Raw genomic sequence first — 21,850 nt, 5'->3', positions numbered from 1 at the left:
CTACAACAGTGGCATCATGCAATATTTGTCCTTTTGTGACTGGGATATTTCACTCAGCATAATGTTCTCCAGAGTCAACCATTTTGAATAATATTGGATGAGTTCCTTGTTCTTCAATGCAGCATAGTATTCCATTGTGCGAATATACCACAGCTTCTCTAGCCATTCGTTTGTTGATGGGGTCTTTTGATTTCTTGACTACTGGTATCAAGAATGTTGATTATGGATCCAAAGAAGACGAAACTGTTGGTGACTTCTATCTTTTCTCTATCTATCATGATGTGACCTATTGGCCCAATGGTGAGGATTTTTGTCTTCTTGTTGTTGAGATATAATCCATATAGAAGCTGTAGTCTTGATCTTCTGCAGCAAACATTTCAAGTCCTCTTCACTCTCTGCAAGCAAAGTTTTGTCATCTATATAACGCAGGTTCTTTTTAAAAATTTTATTGTTTTTGTATGTGTGTACCATAAATCAGATCTTACTTGTACAGGAGGAGATTGCCCCTCCTTCTCCAGCAGAGCATCTGGTGGATTTGAACCGTGTACCTCTGGGATTGCAGTGCAGCTTCTTGATACTAGGCCACCAGAGCTCCATTATAAGCTTGGAAGCAGGAGTGGCATCCACTTCCATAATATCTTGCCTCTGGAAACCCTATGAACCTGGAGAAAGAATGAAAGTCACGCAAGTATAGAGGACTTTTGTTCATAGGGTCCCTATGAGTTGCCTAAGATGCGACAGCACTTAAAAACAATAACACCAACATAGAGAGAGTTCAGCTGGCCTAGTGGAGAGAAAGTGATGCTACTCATCCGAAGGTTGGTGACTTCTAACCCGCGGACCTCAGGCCTGTTTTTCATTGGTTTTGTTCAAACATTCTTCTTAGAGGTAACTTGTGGTTGCTCTGAAGCTGAACACTGTGACACTGATGTGTCAAATGCGATAATGGTTACCCACGGTGGACAGTGTTTGGTGGAGCTCCCCGATTAAAACAGGCTTGGAAGCAGGAGTGGCATCCACTTTCGTAATAGCTTGCTTCTGGAGACGCTATGAACCTGGAGAAAGGATGAAAGTCACACAAGCGTTGAGGACTTTCATAGGGTCGCTGTGAGTTGCCTACGACTCAACGGCACTTAACAACAACAACAACAACCTCTGGGATTGCAGTGCAGCTTCTTGCCACTAGGTCACCAGAGCTCCCTTATAATGCAGGCTCTTGATGAGTCCCCAATCCTGATGCCACATGTCTTAAATTATTTGCTTGGCATACAAATTGAATATATAAGGAAAAGGATACAGTCCTGCCGCACATCTTTCTTGATTTTAGAACAAACTACACAGTGTTCCCTTGCTCTGTTCAGATGACTGCTTACTAGTCCAAATATAGGTTGCACATGAGCTCAATTAAGTGTTCTGGGATTCTCATTCTTCTCAATGTTATCCATAATGTATTATGATACACACATATGCCTTTGCCTGGTCAAATACGTTTGCATAGTCAATAAAACACAAATTGATGTTCTTCTTCTTTTTTTTTTTTTAGCAAACAGAAATTTATTGTCTTAAAGCTCCAGAGGTTAGGAATCCAAATGCAGGCCATCGGCTCTGGGAGAATGCCTTCTTTCTGTGTTGGTGGTGGAGGAACATTCTTGTTTCCATCGGCATCTGTAGACCGTGTGTTCATGGACATCTCCACTTGTCTCCGTCTTCCTGGGATCCTGCATTTTTACTTGTAACCTCCTAACCGCGGCCACCATAGCTCTTGGTCATTTGTTGAAGGGTCTTTGTGTTCTGACCCTTATCCTGGGTCCCTGACTTGGGGCTTTGATAACTTCCTCTTGAAGCCTCTTCCTGCCAGCAGTCCTACTATGGCTGCCATGATGACGACAGTCACTCCAATCTGAAAGAGATTCTGGGCACAATGATCCCAGGAGGTGAACTCATTTTGGAGTCCTGTCTCTGTAGTTAGTTGATGGGTCGAGATCCCAAGGGTATTCTTCATCAGAAGAGGTGGGCTCAGTGGGTGAAGGATCTCTGTTTCCAGGGAATCCCGTGTTCAGAAGCCTCACAGGCTCACTAGGGAAAGACCACACAAAGTCATTGTAGGAGCCAGAGAACCTGTAGGTCCCACTGTGGGCTGGCGTCAGGGGGCCCAGCGGGAAATCTGCCCCATGTTTCCTGTATCTTTTCTGAGGATGGTTGGATCTTGCCTCCTTGAGCAGAAAGAAGGTGCTTGTTGCCTTCTCCAGATGACACTGGAATAGATGTTCTTGCTTTCTCTGTTTTCATCCAAGATCCATCTGACTTGTACTGATATCTCTGGTGCCATGTCCTCTTCTAAATCCAGAATGAATGTCTGGCAGTTCTCTGACAATATACTCTTCTTTTAAAAATAAAACTTTCAATTTTAATTGTTATGTTAACAAGTTTACAGAAAAGTTTTATTTTTTTCATTAATTGTTACACATTTTACTCTCTCTCTCCCGTCCCCTTCCCCCATTCACTTTTTTAAAAAAACATTCATTGTTGCACAATTACCTCCCCAGTCCCCAGTACTTTTTGGAATGTACCCCTTATTCTGGGCTGTTGTTGTACCTATCATGCCTAATCATATATTCCTCTTAAATAGGTTTTTTTTGTTTGTTTTTGGTTTTTTTTACTTTTTAAAAAAAATTTTATTATTTTTGTGTGCGTGTACTGTCAGATCAGATCTGACTAGTACAGGAGGAGATTGCCCCTCCTTCCCCAGCAGAGCATCTGGTGGATTCGAACCGTGCACCTCTGGGATTGTAGTTGCAGCTTCTTGCCACTAGGCCACCAGAGCTCCCCTCTCTTAAATAGTTTTTTACAATGCAATGTTCATTATTTATCCACTCTTATCCTATTCTCCTCTAAACCTCCCATATCAGACCTGCTTTATAACAGTGATGCTATGTAGTGTTTGTCTTCTTGTGATTGAGACATTTCACTCAGCATTATGTCCTGCAGGGTCACCCATGTTGGGTATGTTTTCTTAGTTCATTGTTTTTCAGTACTGTGTAGTATTCCATTGTATGAGTATGCCATAATTTTTCTATCCATTCATTTGTTGATGGGCATGTGGTTTGCTTCCATCTTTTTGCTATTGTAAATAATGCAACAATAAACATGAGTGTGCATATATCTATTTAGATGGTGGTTCTGGTTTCTTTAGGGTATATTTCCAATAGTGGAATTTTCCTCTCCTGTGCTGTCCCTCCACCCTTCCAAGCATGATGTCCTTTTCCATGGACTGGTCTTTCTTGGCCATGAGCCCAAAGTAAGTGAGATGGAGCTTCAAAAATCCTAGCCTCCTAGGAGAAACTTGGTTTCACCCCCTCCAAGACAGAACTGTTTGTTCTCCTGGCAGTTCATGATACGATCAGCACTCTTCTCCAACACCACAACTCAAAGGCATTGATCTGTCTTCTATCATCCTAGGATGAGCTTTTAATTGTGTTAGTATTACTCTTAACATCTCAAAATGAGACTTACGTACTTAATGTTCACAAATATAAGATGGGAACTGGACTGCCTAAATTTCCAGGATGATGCTACTAGAGTGTTTTCTTCCTCTTATTAATTACTAACAAAAATAGCTCTTATGTATTTAGTAATTCCTTTGTGTCTAGTAGCTTTTACAAATTATCTCATTGAATCTTCAGATCATGATTATAGATTAGGCATTAATATCTTCATTATATCGATGATAAAACTGAGTCATAAAGCAATTTGCTTGAGGTCACACAGCTGGCAAGTTGCAAAACAGGAATTCCAGTTTAAACAAGAATCTGATAATACAACTTACATATTAACCAGGCTTTGTGTTTTCTGATCCCCACATTAAATCATGCCCGATGTCAGTCTGGAGACTAAGGTGCGCCTGATGTAGGCCATGGTCTTCGCAATTACTTGCTATGCATCTGAGAGCTGGACGATAACTATGGATGATAGAAGAAGAAATGATGCCTTTGAGTTGTGGTGCTGGAGACGAGCATTGAACATACCATGGACTGCCAGGAGAACAAATAGGTCTGTCCTGGACGGGGTGAAACCAGGCTGCTCCCTGGAGGCAAGGATTTTTGAGGCTTCCTCTCACATACTTTGGGCACCTGATCAGGAGGGACCAGTCCATGGAGAAGGACCCCATGCTTGGGAGGGTGGAGGGACAACGCAGGAGAGGAAGACCCTGGATGAGATTAATTGACTCAGTGACTGGAGAAATGAGATTAAGTCTCTCAGAGATGATGAGAACAGCTCAGGATAGGGCAGGTTTCAGAGCTAGGGTACATAATAGTGTCGCTATGAGTTGCAGGTAACTCGAAGGCACAAAACAACAGCATGCCTATTCCTTTGTTCAAGCAAAGTGATTTTAAATTCAAAGACTTCATTAGATTGCTCTCCTTTGCTGGTGAGAAGACATAATTTTATAAGAACCCTTGAAAAGAGGACAAGGAATTGGAATGGAGAGATTGGTGAGTGGAACACTAGTGACAAACTTTCTAATATGGACTCAGGGTGATTGGGAGGACTATCATTTTGTATTGTTATTCTTCGGCATAGTATCAACTTCTAGAATATGGTTTTGGTGCTTACATTCTTCCCTTTCTTTGTTGTTTCCTCTTGATTTGGAACCGAGTCATAGCTGACCCTCCAGCAGGTCATTCAAAGGCAGTGAATCCTGCAGAACAGCTGATGGTCATATATTTCATGTGTATTACCAGTGGAAATCTATTGGCTGCAAATGCACACTGCTGGAACACGTATTTTGGATATTTTCTTCCAAATATGGCCTTATTTGGTTAAAGAAAGAAGAACCTCTGAATTTTTTGGCAGTCCCAAGGATTCTAAATTTCTTACACCTATTGTTTTCCATCACCTAAATATGGATGTCTGGCAAGGGGATGCTGGGTGGTCAAAGCATTCCATGATGGGGTCATACGAGACAGGCTGTCCAAAAAGGTTTCCTGCAGCTCAGAGTGGCTACAACTATCTTTATGCTCTGTGTAGAAAAAAAAAAAGAAAGCTATTGTGTTCATGAACTTCACATCAGAGAGACTGTTCTATTATCCATCTCTTGGCTAACTCCAGGGGTTGAGATTTTACACTATGGGAGGTACTACCTTTAATAACAGTTCAATTACTCTGGTTTCTTGATCTCTACGTGCACCTGGGATTTCGTTCAGCTGTGATTGCTTATTTGGTTTTCAAACCAGGAAAGTTTGTTGGGTTTTTAAATTTTTTTGTTATTTAAATGAATGTTTACATTGCATTTTTCATTCATTCATTCTTGCACATTTTCCTCACTACCCCATCTTTAGTTCACTTTTAAAAAAATATAAGTTTGCTCACAAAGTTCATATACATTGTGCTTCACACTATTCTTCATTCACATTGTGTTTCATACAATCATTCCCATGCATTGTTTTGTAAAATCAATCACCATTGGACATTACCCATCACTACCCAATCTTTTCAGGTCCCCACTGGATCTGTCCCATTTCCTTTACCCCCTCCATCCATCCAGTGAACTGTGAAACTCTGCGGTTTCACCCCTGCCCATCCTCATCCCTCTGCTCCCATCCCTTCACCCCTTGCATCCACATATATGTTTTACCATTTATCCTTTTGTTTTAACAATAACAGTCTTGTTCAGTATTTATCCTCATGAGACCACTCAGCATAATGGTCTCCAGTCTCTCCCAAGTTATGTAGTATTTTTCAAAATTGCTGCTCCTGAGTGCTGCATAGTATTCCATTGTGTGAATGTACCACACTTTCTCAATCATCCATTTAGTCATAGTTGGACATTTGGGCTGTTTCCATGATCTTGCAAAGATGAATAGCACTGCTATGAACATTGATGTACAGATCTCGGTTGGTGTCTCAGTTCTAATTTCCTTGGGGTATATTTCTCATAGTGGACTAGCTGGGTCTTGTGAAGTTTAAATGTTCACCTTTTTAAGGAAATGCCTAACAGTCTTCCAGAGTGGTTGTACCATTTTACAATCTCATCCAAAGGGTAAGAGAGTTCCTATCTCTCCATATTCTCTCCACCATTTATCACTTGCTGCCCTGCTAAACTTTGTCACTGTTACTGGGATGAGATGTTATTTCATTGTGGTATTGATTTGCATCTCTCTTGTTGCTAGTGATTTTGTGCATTTCTTCATGTGTCTATTTGCCATCAGAATGTCTTCTCCTGTGAAAATATTTTCATGTCTTTTGCCCATTTTGTAATTGTGTAATTGTGTCTTTTTCTTCTGGAGACCCTTGCCTGAGATGGTATTGCCAAATATTTCTTCCCGATCAATAGAACAGAATGGAGAACCCAGAAGAGGACCTATCTATCCATAGTAAATGGATATATACCAAGGAAGTAAAACCTGTTCTTTGGGGAAATGAAAACCTCTTCTTTCAACAACTGGACTGCTACCTGCAAAAAGCTGAAACATGATCCACACCTCACACCATATACAAAAATCAATTCACGGTGGATCAGAGACCTGGGAGTAAAGCCCCAAATGGTAAATTTCATGAGAGACAAGCTGGGATCAAGCTTAAAATGCCTACTCTATGGTATAAAGAGACTGCCAAATGCTGTTAGAAATGCACAATCTGAAGAGGATAAAATTGATGAATGGCATCTTCTAAAAATGTTATCTCTGTGCTCTTAAAAAACTTTTCTCATCAAAACAGGCATATTTTGATGCACATTTCTGAGAAGAGATTTCTTAGGAAGCTACTGCTGAGCCTTCACAAGCAGATTAAATCTGAAGTGATGACAATCAACAACACCACGAATTACCAAATTGGACAAATTCTAATATCACTGCTACTGACCCATATTTAGTCCTCTCAGATATAAGCTCCAAGAGTCCTAGATAAGGTTATTGGAGCGCAATCAAGAATAAAATTCAAGTATCACTCAGAAATTCACTACCTTCAAATAGACTCTGACTGTGTTCCTCCGTTGGGTTTCCCATGCTGCAAATCTTAATGGAAGAGATCTACCCATCTTTGTCTCTCTGAGTTATTGGTGGTATAGAATCACCAGAGGTGCACAACCTTTTGACTCACAGCCTAAAACCCTACAGATAAATGCCACTAACACTCAATTACCACTTATTCATTCAGGTGTAGGAAAGACTAGTGAGTTGTCTGTCAGTGGTTTCATGTTCTTGGCTGTGTTGTCAACATAATCGTTTGTCTGATGGGAGTCTCTATCCTTTCTTGCTTCTCTGGTGATGTAGTCAGAAAATTATATAGAAGGGTTTGGTGAATATCCCTTCTTCCCTTATTCCACTATGAACTTCTTTTCTTTCTCATTATTTGTAGCAGCTGTACCTAAAATAGTAGTTGGCTGATGTTTAAAGAGAGTGCCTTCAATGTATGGAGGGCATACTTCTTGCACAAGAGGATGACACAGGAAGACAAAACCCACTAGCACACAAATTCAAGCCCTTACAGCGAGGATGAACAATTACAGCAGACACTCTTTTGCAACTGAGTATTGCTGTAGGAAGGTGTTACACTGCCATCCCAGAGGCATGTGGTTTGAATCCACCGTCATCTCTGAGGGAGAAAGATGGCCAATCTCCTCTTGTGCCTCTGAAAACCCTCATGAGGGAGCAGCAGTGTGTCACTTCTGATAAGATGGTACATAATTCTTTTCCCATTCTCTTCGCAACTCCCCCAATATCTGTCTTATTTTATAACAGTGATGCGATACAGTATTTGTCCTTTTGTGATTGAGATATTTCACTCTGCATAATGTCCTCTATGCTTCCCCCTAATGTTGTGTGCAATGTTTAAGAGTTCATTGGTTTCCCCCCCCCAATAATAAGAACTGCATTCAACCAGATGAGGGTAAGAACTCTTTGAAAGGAATATATGACTAGGTATCATATGTATGACAACAGTCTGGAACAAGGGGTGCGCTGTGGGGAGGGCTAGGAGAAGGGGAGGGAAGAAGGGAAGAAAATGTGCAACAGTGAAAAAGAATGAAAACATTTTTGATGTTTTTTTAAAAAAGATAGTACGTAAGCTATAGGTACACGTACACATGTGCGTGCGTGGAGACTCAAGTAAGACTCCTTTAGGTATCTTGGGGAGTTGAGGTCAGTCCAAGAACACAAAGGAAGAAAAAACCCAGCCAAATAGGTCAGTTTAAAGGTGGGTGTGTTTTTCCCCCCTAAGAGTTCCAATCTTTGCTTTTGGCTGTAGATAGAGATGCAGTCTCTTTCCCGGAAGGCTCTATGGCTGCTTTCCAAACAGAATGCTATCACACTCTCTGCTTTCAGCAGCTTACTGCCCTGTGGTTTTTTAAAAATGCATTTGTTTTACTAGTATTGATTTTTGTACTCCACCTTCCACCCTTCCCTTGCTGTCAGAACCTTGTAAAGCCTCAGAAAACAGGAAGACTCTTGGTATAATCCTAAAGACAACCGTGGAGTGTCTGAAAATGTGAAGTGAGAGAGTGAGAACCTTTAACGGGACCTCAGTGAGTGCTAAGCACCTAAGTGTGGGTGCCTTGGTGGCAGAACATGCCATTTATTTATGATGCTTATTGTTGTGGAGAGCATGTTATAGCAGAATGGTGGAGGGATATCACTGAACTAAAAACCTCAGGAGACCTAAATGTTGCTTGCTAGAAAGCTCTGCCAGTAGTTACTTCTGTTATCTGGGGTAAAGGTTTTTGGCCCGAGGTACAAATGAAGTTATAAACAAAAATGGAGGAAGACTCTAGAAGGAACAAGAGGATTTAGGATGAAGATTGGGAGCTCAGTTTTGGGTTTGTTGCCTGGTGGCCCAGTGGGTAGAGAGCTGCTTAGTGAACCTAAAGGTGGCATCTCTGATGGTTTGAATCCACCAGTGGCTCAGTAGGGGAAAAATATGTACAATCTTCTCCCATGCAATTTGCAGCCTCAAAAAACCTACTGGAGAGGTTCCGCCGGAGGGGTAAATCAATCCCCACTTGACGGCAATTTGGAGTTTAATATCCAAATACATACCTTATTCATTCATTGATGTTGGGTCAGAACTGACTCAGAGCTGATCTTCCATTTGGTTTTCCAGGCTGTGAGTCGCACAAGAGGAGATTGCACATCCGTGTTTGGGGTTGACATTGCAACTCTCTACAGACTACACCGTCAGAGTTAGGGCACCAGAAACAGTTGAATGAAAATTTGAGATTGGTGTTGTGATGAGTAGAAAGTGATATGGGAGCCTGGGGTACATGTCCAACCTCATGGGAATTGGCTTTGTGGTCCCATCTCATGTCAGGTCTCTGGTTCCCCACAGTGCAGCAGGACGTCCTGAAGGACGAGTTGCATTTTACTTGCTCTTTACTGGTAGTGAGGTTCCTCCTTTTGTTGCTGGATCTGCTCAATTTAATGGTGAGACAAGCCAATCCCCTTGTGTATAGGCTAACACACCCTATTTGCATATTCCTGCCCACCTACATGGCAAAGTGAAATTAATGGATAGGAAAGCCATTTTGAACAATAAACTCCACAAAAGGTGAAGAAGTTGGGGGGGGGGGAAAGATGAAAATCACAGTGGACATTGATATTTTTGACACCCTTCTGGTCATTCTAATGGATAGGCTAGGTTTAAAATCCTCTTCTCTGCGTTAACAAAGCATGATTGTCTTGGGAGTCTTTATTCCTTCCTGTGTCTTGACTTTTTTTTTGGCCTGTGTATGTCTTGACTTTTTATTTCCAACAACAAAAAAAATTCACTCAATTTTAAGTCCTTTTATTTGGATGAAATTTATTAAAGGGTAAGAGCTTTCTAGATCCTGTGAAACCAGCATAGAAAATATCCATTTTCTCTGATGCTCAGTAAAATGGCTTGACCAGAGCTTTCTTTAGTTTCATCCTAGAAATGAAATGCCATACAAAACGATGAAATCATGGAGGGTGCAGGGGTGGTGATCGTGGAAGATTTACTTTTCCTCCTTGCCTTCTTGAAAAGAAAGAGACAAGAATTGCCCCAAAATAAATTCAGAGTTAAAAAGCAGTGTATGAGGAATCATTTACAAATACTCTTGCTTTTTGCCATATTTATTTAACAGGTATGGTCGTTATGTCTGCTGTAGCAGTCATGTTCCTTTAAAAAGCCTTCTCACAAATTTCTGTCACTCTGCACACCAACTGGTATGGAGCTTTTTGATTAACAGCTACATTCTCTATATAGTGCATATTTTTTACTTGTGTATGTGCCTGCATCTGGGCACAGGTATGTGTTTAAAATTAAGTGTCCACTTTTTGTGAAAGCATTTGTCTAGGAGTGTGTCCATTCTAAAAGAAAACAGTGCACAGATAGGGCCTGTGATGAAATATTATTTACAATCTTGCCATGTACCCACCAGCAAAACTATTTTACCACGCGCTATACACCAGTAATTAGCTTGGTGAATTTCTCTGAGGTTCTTGTCTAGTCTATACTTATTTGGGTTGGCTTTTTTTCCCCAGTGCCATTTGGAACTCTAGATCACTTTCTTCATTTTAGGAGCATAGGAACACGTTGGTTTGCTCATATAATTGTCATATTTGATATATATATAAAGATGTGAAGGCCTGGGGGAAAAAACCAGAGGGATTCAGGGGAGAAACCAAGCAAGTCCTCAGAAGCAAAAATTTTCTCCCTCTGGGTCTTCATAGCTCTGTTCCACTCAGACGTGCAGCCTGTAATAATGAACATGGGCTCAGAATACAGTCTGAAATTGCCCTAGGGCAACTAGGACTCAAGATAATTGTAATTTTTAAAAATAGGTCTCACCGTTGTTTGGAACCATCTACAATTCAATTTACTTTATTGCACAAGCCATGAATAATGCTATGAAAGAAAATGGACCGACTAGTGCTGCCAGCCTGGTTCAGCATTCCAGAAACATGCAGTTCTATGGATTCAACCAGTTGATAAGGACAGATTCAAATGGAAATGGAATTTCTGAATATGTGATTCTGGACACCAACTGGAAAGAATGGGAACTCCACAGCACGTACACTGTGGACGTGGAAACAGAGTTGCTGCGGTTTGGAGGGACCCCCATTCACTTCCCTGGTGGCAGACCGCCTCGAGCAGATGCAAAATGCTGGTTTGCAGAAGGGAAGATCTGCCGAGGAGGTAAGGACTGAAAAATGTCACTTGGCTTACAAGGGAACCTCTTTGGGGAAAGGCATATTTTACTATTCAAATGACTCCTTTATAGAGCCAGTCCATTCTTTTCCAAAGACATTACTCTAATAAGAAGGAGGCTTTAGCCTTTTCTTTGGTCTTTTATAAGCTGGAACCTGTAATTGTTTCCCTCTACCTGCTCTCCCCTTGATGTACCTACATCCTGCCAATCACATCCCAACAACCCACCCCACTTTTTCTCTGAACTCCTGTTGAATTAAAAGCCTACCACATAGCTTAGGACAGAATTGCTTTTCTGTTGTTTCTTGTGTATTGATTGTTTCCCCCCAAATAGACTTCTTCTTGAAGGCAGGAGCCATAGCTAATAATTCTTATGCCCCTTCTTCCTTTCCAGCCTCCCAACACAGCAGATTTCCAGTAAATAATTGTGGTTAGAGTGACTGATGTAACATCTCTGGCTGATGGAAGAGAGCAAACCTCAAATCTTTGAGAGCCAGAAAGAAACGTTGGGAAGACCCTTATTATTCCTATGAAATCACACAGCACATCCTTCCAAAACCAGATTTATCTATTTGAAATAGGCTTTGAGGTCTCTTTTGCTTTAGCATGAAAGACTCAACTACCACTTACCTCACACCATCGTATATTTATTTCCCTCTGAAATCTTAGTAATCTTTCAAAATATTTCAATTTCTCAAAAGGCCAGTTTACATGCTGTTGTTGTTGTTATGTGCCGTCGAGTATCCTGCGACTCATAGTGACTCTATGTACAACAGCCCTAAAACCTGCTCTATCCTGTGCCAAACTTATTGTCTCGGACACACTAATTATATTTTTTTAAAGAAACAACACCACCAAAACCCTCACTAATTATCAAAACCAGACTCACCTTGAAAGACAAGGGCTGTTTTTCATTCCAGTCTCATGAGATCTAGGGGCTTGGGTAAATGAAGAATGGCTTATATTTTTTGAAGGCAACAAAAGACTTACTCTTTACGAGTGATGAGGATAGCACAGGAGAGAGAGAGTACAGGTTTCATATCTGCTGTTCGTATGATTGCTATGAGTTGTAGTCAACTTGATGATGCTTAACAAAACAGCTTTACAGGTGACAACAATTTTTTCCCCCTCAAGAACTCCCATTGCCATCCGGCTTAGATTAAGGTATTCAAAGTTTTCCATTCGTGAACTTTTTCTTCCAAAGAAATACCCAGGTCAGGCTTAATTCATGGTGATTTGTTGTTGTCAGAGTGGTGAGTGGTTTTTTGCTTCAGAACAGGGAAATTGCTTTCTGTGTCCATAAAGTCAACAAGACAGACTGTGCTAGAGAGAGAAAAAAAATAATGGAATTAAGGTAGGTAGATGAGGCTTGATTTTAGAGTCACCAGAAAGCACGAGGAGTCACTTTGTGGTGCCTTTTATTTACTGCCTCTTTGTGATAATGCCATTCTTTCTCTTCCTCTCTGCAGGCATCGACCCTGTCTTTGCTGTGATGGTTTGCCTTGCTTTGCTTGTAGCCCTGCTGTCTATTAATGGATTTGCCTACTTTATCAGGTACATTTTTTTGTTCTTTTTGTATATAAAAATACTAACCCCTAATAGTCTTGTTAATATTGGTTTCCAGGAAGCCATGTTTCAGTACAATTGCCTCATTATATGACCTACTGACTTCCCCCCTCTCCCATAGTCATTTACCATCCCTATTGCTGCATTTAGAGTGAAGTGTTTTCATGATGCCAAGAATAACTTCCTTGGTTCTGTTGTCAGGGTTATTGCCCATGAGTAGATCTGGCTTTAACCACAATGGTGAAACAGAAGTATTAGTGGTTTATTTTTTGTTTGTTTTTTTTAAAAAATTATTTTATATTGGCTTGCATAAAAAATTGTATACATTGTGTTTCACACTTTCTTTTGCTCACATTGTGTTCCATAAATTCATTCACACATTGTGCCTGTCTACTCCCTATTGGTGCTCCTTTTCCCACTGGCAGAGTCTTCTTCCCCAAATAACATGGACTTGAGCTCTTAGTGAGCTCCAAGGATTAGGCAGACTTTGACTAGACTCTTATTTCTAAGAATAACGGTACTAACACACAAGACTATGGTGAGGGTTAAAGGAACTAAAGTAAGTAAAGTACAGAGAACAGCACCTAATTTAGAGTAGGTGTTCAATAAATGGCGAATCTCAATCCCTTCCCAGTTTAGATAATGATCTCATGCTGATTGTTGAGAGTCTAGAATCCTCATTTTGAACACTCTTGCCTTTTCCTCAAGTATTACATTCCATATTTTCACTGTCCTTGGGCAAAAGCTATCCTATTTAGTCATCATCATCATTGTCATCCTTTCTTTATCTTACTTCCTCAGGTCCTCTAATAATGCTCAATTAATATGATGAATTATTTCAGGATCTGGGGAAATGAATAACGATGGCTTAACACAACACTTCCTTTTTGGATCATATTTGCTTTTTAAGAGTTGAACCTTCTGTATAAAAAGATGAGTTGAGTAGGGAGTGCTGGTGGCCTAGTGGCACAAAGCTGCATTGCAATCCCGAAAGCACATGATTAGAATCCACCAGAAGCTCCACTGGAGAAGGGGGGGGGGAATTTTCTCCTCTGTCAGTTGGATCCAACTCAATGTACACAATAAGAAAGAAAAAAAAAATATGAGTTAGGGAAAATGAAAAAGGAAATCTATTACAACCCTCCCACTTTACCCCTTTCATTATGCAAGGGACATAGTTGCTATATGTTTATAAGAGTGGTCCTAAGACAATATGGCATGGAATAATAGGGAATGATGTAGGAACTTTTTGACAAGTTTCAAGAAAAACTTTCTAAAGGATACAGCTGTGCAACCTGGGACAAGTCACTGGATCTCTCTTGGCCAAAATTTTCTCATTTGTGAAATGATAACTCTTATACTTGTAATATCGTAATGTGGTGGTGGTGTTGTTGTTGAAATGAGTTTGTAAAATCCTGGATTTCAATTATGACAGGTGTTAACCTTTGGTGCTTTAATATGTTGACATTGTTGTGAAATACCAGTATTATTAAATATCCTTGGTAGTAGAAACTTGACAAAGTCATATAGCTTGTGAACTTTTAATACACACTGGGTAAAGATGTAAGTTCAAGGAACTTACCTTTTAATTTCAGTGACGTTGACACATCACTACTGAGAACAGAAATGTAATGCCTTTAACTTAGCTGCTGCCAGAGAACAGAGTATTTAATTAACATTTTAGATTCTTAGTAAAAAGAAATGCCATCCAATAAAAAAAATTCTTTTCCCTTCAGAGAGATTTGGGGATTAAAAAACTTTGCCTACTCCGTGCCAAAACATCCCATGAAAAGCTGGCAAATGGAGTCACTGTTGTTTTTATATGGCATGTCAATACCCCAACTGACTGGTGTCACTGATTCTTTCCTACTGAATGTATAGGAAGGGAAGAAAAAAAAATGAGGGAGGAGGATATATTTGGAGTGTGTGCCCTGAAGGGCAAAGAAGACTGCAGGGGGAAAATGATTGGAGAAGAACATGATCAGAGAAGAAAATGATTGGAGCGGGAAAGGAATTTGAAAACATTGATAATTCAGGAGGTCACAGAAAACTCAGAGGTGGGAGAGTTAGACATAATTTCCTAGAGCTACATGGTTCTCAGTTCTTCAGCTAACAAAGCACAAAAGATGCTACCTTTGTTGCTACCTTCCCCCTTTTCTTTGCTCACCATGGCTGCAATCAGAAAAGCTGAAAGGCTGATGAGTTCTCTAATAGATGGTGATTACTTTGCTGGAGTGTGACTCGCTGTTTCCTCCTTTTCTGTGTGTTTTAATTGTTTAAATTTTTTTTCAGAAAGAGAGATGTGCAAAGAAACTAACCACCCCAAAATAAAGGACTCTTTGAATGCGTCCTTTGCCCCAACTCCTCTGAACCAGATTGTGTTATAAAGCCCTCCTATGCTTTGTAATACTAATGAGGATAATGATAATAATAAGCCTTTAGACTTTCATAATGCTTCTTGCTTTTCAGAGCACTGTCATATACATTATCTCACTTGATTTTCAAAACCACTCTATAAGGTGAATAATGCAAAGACTGTTATCCTGCTAGTTAGACAACGACACTGAAGCATGAAGGGATTAAACCACTTATATAAGGTCACATGGCTATTTCATGAGAGAGCCTGCATTGCACCCCAGGTCTCCAGATTGTGAGTTCAGTGCTAGAGTGTATTCTGTAGTATGCTTATTTTTACTGGTGTGGCTGCTTTAAGACAATTTAATACACATGCAAAGCAGATAAGTTAGAGAATGATGCTTTTGCTTTGCCAAAAGATTCATGTCTTCCACCCAAAAATCCACTACAGAGCTCTTTTAATTTTCTCTGCAGGGCAGCAGCTCCCACAGTGATAAGGGATATATTCTTTGGCAGACAATTAGAAACACATTAATTGTTTGTTTACAAATCAGTGGAATCACTGTGTTGCTGGTACTTAAAGCTACAGTGCTGTTGTAAACTTGTTTTTATTTTTTTAATTTTTTAAATTTTTTTCTCCTTTTAAAAACCTTGAATACAAATTCGAACAAATTCTTTCAACTTCCCTCACCTCCCCACCCATCAAATTGTACAACCCAATGATTAATCCCCTCTCCCCCCTTGCAAATCCACATCCCTCTGCTTCCAGCCTCTGCCACCCCTCCTGGATCCTTATACTCTTTCTACAATAATGGTTTTATAAAATATTTATCTTTGTGGGACTGAGTTAGTTCACTCAGCATGATGCTGTCCAGTCTCTCTCAAGTTAGGGAATAATTTACAAAGTCGTTGCTCCTGCATGGTGCATAGTATTCCATTGTGTGTACCATAATTTCTCAATCCATTAGTGTGTGGTTGGACATTTGGGTTGTTTCCATGTTCTTGTGATGGTGAATAATGCTGCTATGAACATTGGTGTACAAATTTCAGCTTGTGCCTCAGTTCTCCTATACTCAGGGTATATTCCAAGGAGTGGAATAGCTGGGTCATATGGAATTTCTATGTTCAGCTTTTTAAGGAAGCAGCAAACTGCCTTCCAGAATGGTTGCACAATTTTACAATCATTAGAATAGTTTGACAAAGCACTTTGATTCAGTGGTTATTTCCCCCACTCTGTTGAGTTGTTGTGTTTTTTTTTAATTTATTTTTTGTTTTGCTTCCCCCTTTCATTTATAGTGTTTTTTACAATCATTTCCATACAGTGTGTCTTATAAAATTAATCACCATTTGATCTATGCCCACCATTACCCTGTCTTTTCAGATCCCCACGGAAGCTTTCCTAATTCCTTCACTCCGGTTTTAATACATTCCACAGGATGACTATCATGGGGTTGTGGAAAAAGTGAAGTTACACTTAAACTGTCAAGACATCCCCACTGGATTTTGAAACAGACTAGGTTTCAAATACTTTAAGACAAAATATAACAAAATACCTATGCAGAATAACTCAAGGTCCTGTCCAGGTTCTCAAGTTGCTTCTGTCAACTCAATTGAGACGACCTACCTGGTTGTGTGTATGGATACTATAATCATGATGTATCTACTAAGTTGATTGGCTGAAAAGAATTCTATCCCCTGTAAATTAATGGACACGTTTAGAAAGAATCAGGTTTAAACTACGTCTATGTAATGCTCAAACAAGAGACCAATTCAGTAAAAGGGAAAAAAAACCCATTAGCCCACTTGTTTGGAATCATGCAGACAAAGCAACCAAGGGATTGAATTTTTCCACTTGTCAACCTGTTGCTTTGGCAACGCATAGATGCAACTTTGCAGGACAAGTGGTGTTGTGGGCTGAAATCTGGGCCCACAGCCAGGGACTAGAGACTCTAATCCCAGCTCTGCCTCAGGCTAGGAGGTATCTTTCAGTTTGCTTAATTTTGTTTTGATTTTTAAAATATTTTTTTGTCTATAAAATGAGAATTCATTATTCGTGGCCTTTGTATTGCTAGGATAAACACCATGGCATACGAGAAAGGGTGTTGAGATCTTCTCAATAATTCAGAGGTATAATTTTGAATGTGCCCTCGGTGAGGGAATCACCATTTTATTAGCCTGAAGTACCACCTCCCTGTAGCATTCGCATCTGTCCCTATCAATGCCTCTCCAAACACATTGCCATGTTTCTCTTTTATATTTGACTCTAAAACTTGTAAGACTCAATTATGGCCTTCTTTTACTGCTGTGAATACTATGGTAAAGATCCATTATGCTGGATATTTTGAACTTCTGTTGTAAAGAAAATCAGTGCTGGATACACAAAAAAGGAGCCCCACCTGCACAGTGCCTAAGCTCTTGGCTGCTAACTGAAAAGTTGACAGTTTAAACCTACCGGTCACTCCGCAAGAGAAAGACACAGGTTTTTGCTTCCATAAAGTTTACAGCCTTGAAAAGACTATGGGACAAGTCTAGTCTGTTTTACAGGTTGAGATCAACTTGAGTTTGTTTGGGTTAGGAGATTTGTGAAACATTCCATCCTCTGTTACACTATGATTTTATGTTTGTTTCAGGCGTCGTATAAATAAAATCCAGTTGATTAAAGGACCCAACAGAATTCTACTGACTTTAGAAGATGTGACGTTTATCAATCCACATTTTGGTAGTAAGGTAAGGAATGACTTTTCTTTCTTCACTGTCCAATATGGACAAACTAGTCACAAACTACAAGGGACTCTTGAGCACTTGGCTTGCGGGTCTCAACGGAGATGTACTATAAAACTGAAACATACTCTGGAATACAAAGATTTAATTGAAAATGTGAAATATTTGATAGATTTAAAATGTTAGTCACATATAGAAATGGTTTCAGTTTAGTTATATTGAGCTAGACAAAATATATTATTAAAACTAAAATGCCTGCTTCCTTACATGTTTCTAATGTGACTACTTCTTTGGTGCCATAGAGTCAGTTCTGACTCATAGTGACCCTCTGTATAACCTTTTGGCTGGTCCTGATTCAACCTTGCAATCTCTTCCATGCTTAAGTCCATTATTGAGTCAGTTTGTCCATTCATCTCACTGAGTGTCTTCTTCGTCACTGATCCTCTATTTCCCTTTCTTTTTTAAATTAATATTTTTATCATTCACATGCCTTGAATTTCATGCATGTACATTGTGCTTTATACAATCTTTAATTTACATTGTATTTCTTTCCTGTGTATTGTAGGGTTTATTCCTCCCTTAAATCCCTTTACTAAGAACTGCATTTTACAAAGCATGATACCCTTTTCCCACAACTGGTTCCTGTTGATAATATGTCCAAAGTACGTGTCTTGCTTATTCTAAGGAGCTTTCTAACTACTTTTTCCATGACAGATTTGATTGTTTTTCTGACAGTCTGTTGCTGTTGTTAGGTGTTGTTAGGAGCCATCGAGTTGAGTATGACTCGTAGCGACCCTATGAAGAACAGATCTGAACTTTGTCTTATCCTGTGCCATCCTCATCTTCTCTCACATGCTTGACCCATTGCTGCAGTCACTCTGTCAATCCATCTCATTGAGGGTCTTTCTCTCTTTTACTCACCCCTCACATTTCCAAGCACGAGGAAATAGAGACCTAGAGAGGGATATAAGGGCTGGAATAACGTCGCCTAGCAACACACCCAAGGTATGTGAGATGAAGCTTTGCCATCCTTGTTTCCAGCATGCATTCTGGCTGCACGTTTCCTAAGACGTATCTGTCTGTTCTTTTGGCAGTACATAGACTATTCAGTACACTTCTCCAGCACCACATTTCAAAGGTACCAGTTTGCTTGTCAACATTATTCATTGTCCAGCTCTCAGATGCATAGCAAGTGACTGAAAAGACCATGGCCCTGAATCAGGCACCCCTTTGTCTTCAAACTGACATCACTGTTCCTCAGTATTTTGATGAGGTCCCTGATAGCAGACTTACCCAGTGCAATACGTCTCCTGATTTCCTGACTGCTGGCATCAAACAGGTTGACTGTGGATCCAAGTAAGATGAAGTTGTTGAAGTAAATGGAATCAGACACAATTTCAATCTTTTCTGCATCTATCATGGTGTTTCTTTTTTTTTTTTTACAGAAGAATTATTTTTTAGTTTTACACTGATTTTCATACCGTTTGTATACATTGTGTTTCATATTATCCTTCATTCTCATTGTGTTTCATTGACTCCTTCTCATTCATTATGTATTCTAAAATCATTCACCATTAAACCATGCCCATTATTTTTTAAGTGTCCTTTGAGCATTTTTTAATTGTTGTTGTTGTTGTTGTTATGTGCCATCGAGTCGCTTGCAACTCATAGTGACCCTATGTACTCTTGTACATAGCCCTAAACATCATTCTATCCTGTGCCAACCTCGCCATCTCAAATGCACTCATTCCCACCACTCCAGTCACAGAATCGATCCATCTCAACGAAGGTCTTCCTCTCCTTCACCGCCCCTCCACTCTCCCAAACATGATGTCCCTCTCCAAGGACCAGTCCCTCCTTGCAACATGCCCGAAGTATGTCAGACAAAGATTCAGAATCCTTGACTCCAAGGAGCATTTTGGCTTCACCTTCTCCAGGACAACCCTGTTGGTTCTCCTATAATCCATGGTATATTCAACACTCTTCTCCAGCACCACAGCTCAAAGGCATCAGTTCTCTTTCTATCAACCTTATTCACCGTCCAACTCTCTGATGCATAGCACATAATTGCGAAGACTATAGCTCAGATCAGGTGCACCTTAGTCTCCAGCCTGACGTCATTGCTCTTCAGTACTCTTGAGAGTTCCCTCACAGCTGACTTTCCCAATGCAATTCGTCTCTTGATTTCCTGGCTGCTGGTACCAAGAGTGTTGACTGTGGAGCTAAGTAAACTAAAAGTGTTAACTATCTCAATCACTTCACTGTCCATACTAATGCTGCCAATTGGCCCAGTGGTGAGAATCTTTGTTTTCTTGATGTTGAGCTTCAATCCATATAGGAGGCTGCAGTCCTTGACTTTCTGCAGCAAGCGCTTCCAGTCCTCCTCAGTTTCAGCAAGCAGGGTTGTGTCATCTGCATAATGCAGGTTGTTGATGACTCTTCCACCAATCCTGATGCCACATTCCTCCTCGTACAGCCCAGCATCTAGGAAGATCTGTTCGCATACAGAGACAAAATACATCCCTGACGGATGCCCTTCTTGATTTTGAACCATGTAGTGTCTCCTTGCTCTGTTCTGACGACTGTCTCTTGGTCCAAGTATAGGTTTCTCATTAGCACAATCAAATGTTCTGGGATTCCCATTCTTCTCAGAGTCAGCCACAGCTTGTTGTGATCCAAACAGTCAAAAGCCTTTGCATAGCCAATGAAGCACAGATAGACATTCTTCTGGTATTCTTTGCTTTCTGCCAAGATCCACCTAACATTAGCTATAATATCCCTAGTACCATGACCTCGTCTAAATCCAGCCTGGACATCTGGCAATTCTCTGTTGACATATTGTTCCAAACATCTTTGGATAATTTTCAGCAGAATCTTGCTTGCATGTGATATTAATGACATTGTTTGATAATTTCCGCACTCTGTTGGTTCACCTTTCTTTGGAATGGGAACGAATATTGATCTTTTCCAGTCAGTCGGCCAGCCGACTGTCCTCCAGATTTCTTGGCACAACGTAGTGAGTACATCCAGGGCAGTGTCTGTTTGTTGCAATATGTTAATTGGTATGCCAAGAACTCCTGGAGCCGTGTTTTTTGCCAATTCCTTCAGAGCAATTTGAACTTCCTCCTTCATCACCATAGGCTCTTGCTCATATGTTATTTCATGAAATTCTTCTGTGTCAGCCAATTCCTTCTGATACAGTGACTCTGTGTATTTTTTTAATTTATTATTAATTTCAATGAAAATTTACAGAGACTTTGGATTTCCATTCATTCATTGTTGCAGTTTCCTTACCTCCAACCCTCCCCCCCAAGTACACTACCCTCTTGGAAGAGTAGAAGAAAAATTCTTTCATTGTTTTACACTCCCTCCCCCCAGGTCCACTCCTTCGCTATGGACTATGCAGCCTTCGTTCTGGACTCCTGTCATAACAAAAATACCTAATCACATATCCCTTTTAAACAGTTTTCTCCCTCATCTGTTTCAATGCAGTATACATTATTGAACCCATCGTTCTCAGTCTCCCCACAACCCCGAGGTCAGTCCTGTTTTACAACAGTGGCACCATGCAATATTTGTCCTTTTGTGACTGAGACACTTCACTCAGCATAATGTCCTCCAAGGTCACCCAGTTTGAATAACATTGCATGATTTCCTTGTTTTTCAATGCAGCGTAGTATTCCATTGTGTGAATATACCACAACTTCTCTATCCACTGGTAAGGATTTTTGTTGCCTTGATGTTGAGAGGCAATCCATATTGAAGGCTATAGTCTTTGATCATCTGCAGTAAATGTTTCACGTCCTCCTGACTTTCTGCAAACAAGGTTGGATCTTCTGCAGAATGGAAGTAGTTGATGAGTCTTCCTCTGTTCCCGATGTCATGTTTTTCTTCATTGAGTCCAGCTTTCAGTGTACCGATTGAATAGGCATGAAGAAAGGATATACCCCTGATGTACACTTTTCCTGCTTTTGAACTATGTCCCCTTGCTCTGTTTTGACAACAGATTCTTTTTTATTATTATTATTATTATTAAATTTTATTA

At 40.2% G+C, this 21,850-nt stretch overlaps 2 protein-coding genes across 2 annotated transcripts in view; one reads left to right on the top strand and one right to left on the bottom strand.

Moving 5' to 3' along the window:
* The window catches only part of GUCY2F (guanylate cyclase 2F, retinal), a 208,437-nt gene that overhangs the window by 49,953 nt on the left and 136,634 nt on the right, over positions 1–21,850 (top strand). Inside the window, exons 4-6 of the mRNA XM_006889911.1 lie at positions 10,797–11,151; positions 12,633–12,717; positions 17,715–17,811. Coding sequence (XP_006889973.1) covers positions 10,797–11,151; positions 12,633–12,717; positions 17,715–17,811 — 537 coding nt within the window. The remainder of the gene's footprint in view (positions 1–10,796; positions 11,152–12,632; positions 12,718–17,714; positions 17,812–21,850) is intronic.
* LOC102848140 (natural cytotoxicity triggering receptor 1-like) lies at positions 1,799–5,819 on the bottom strand. The gene is made up of 3 exons (XM_006889934.1): positions 5,796–5,819; positions 2,049–2,279; positions 1,799–1,996 (listed from the first exon to the last, which is right to left on the bottom strand). The coding sequence occupies exons 1-3, from the start codon at positions 5,817–5,819 to the stop codon at positions 1,799–1,801; spliced, it is 453 nt and encodes a 150-aa protein (XP_006889996.1).

This window comes from Elephantulus edwardii, unplaced genomic scaffold, assembly GCF_000299155.1.
Source record: "Elephantulus edwardii isolate Elephantulus edwardi_28Jun2011 unplaced genomic scaffold, EleEdw1.0 scaffold00083, whole genome shotgun sequence".
In the NCBI taxonomy this organism is placed as follows: Eukaryota; Metazoa; Chordata; class Mammalia; order Macroscelidea; family Macroscelididae; genus Elephantulus; species Elephantulus edwardii.
The sequence above is the reverse complement of the archived record's forward strand: the minus strand, read 5'-3'. Positions and strand labels throughout refer to the sequence as shown.

Bases quoted from the DNA above. Each gene is read 5' to 3' on its own strand.
- LOC102848140 (XM_006889934.1), bottom strand. From the start codon at position 5,819: ATGACTAAATGGATGATTGAGAAA. The intron at 2,280-5,795 runs GTGTGGTACATT...GGATGAAAACAG, and splicing joins CTAAATGGATGATTGAGAAA to AGAAAGCAAGAACATCTATT. The intron at 1,997-2,048 runs TTCCCTGGAAAC...CTTCTGATGAAG, and splicing joins TGAGGCTTCTGAACACGGGA to AATACCCTTGGGATCTCGAC.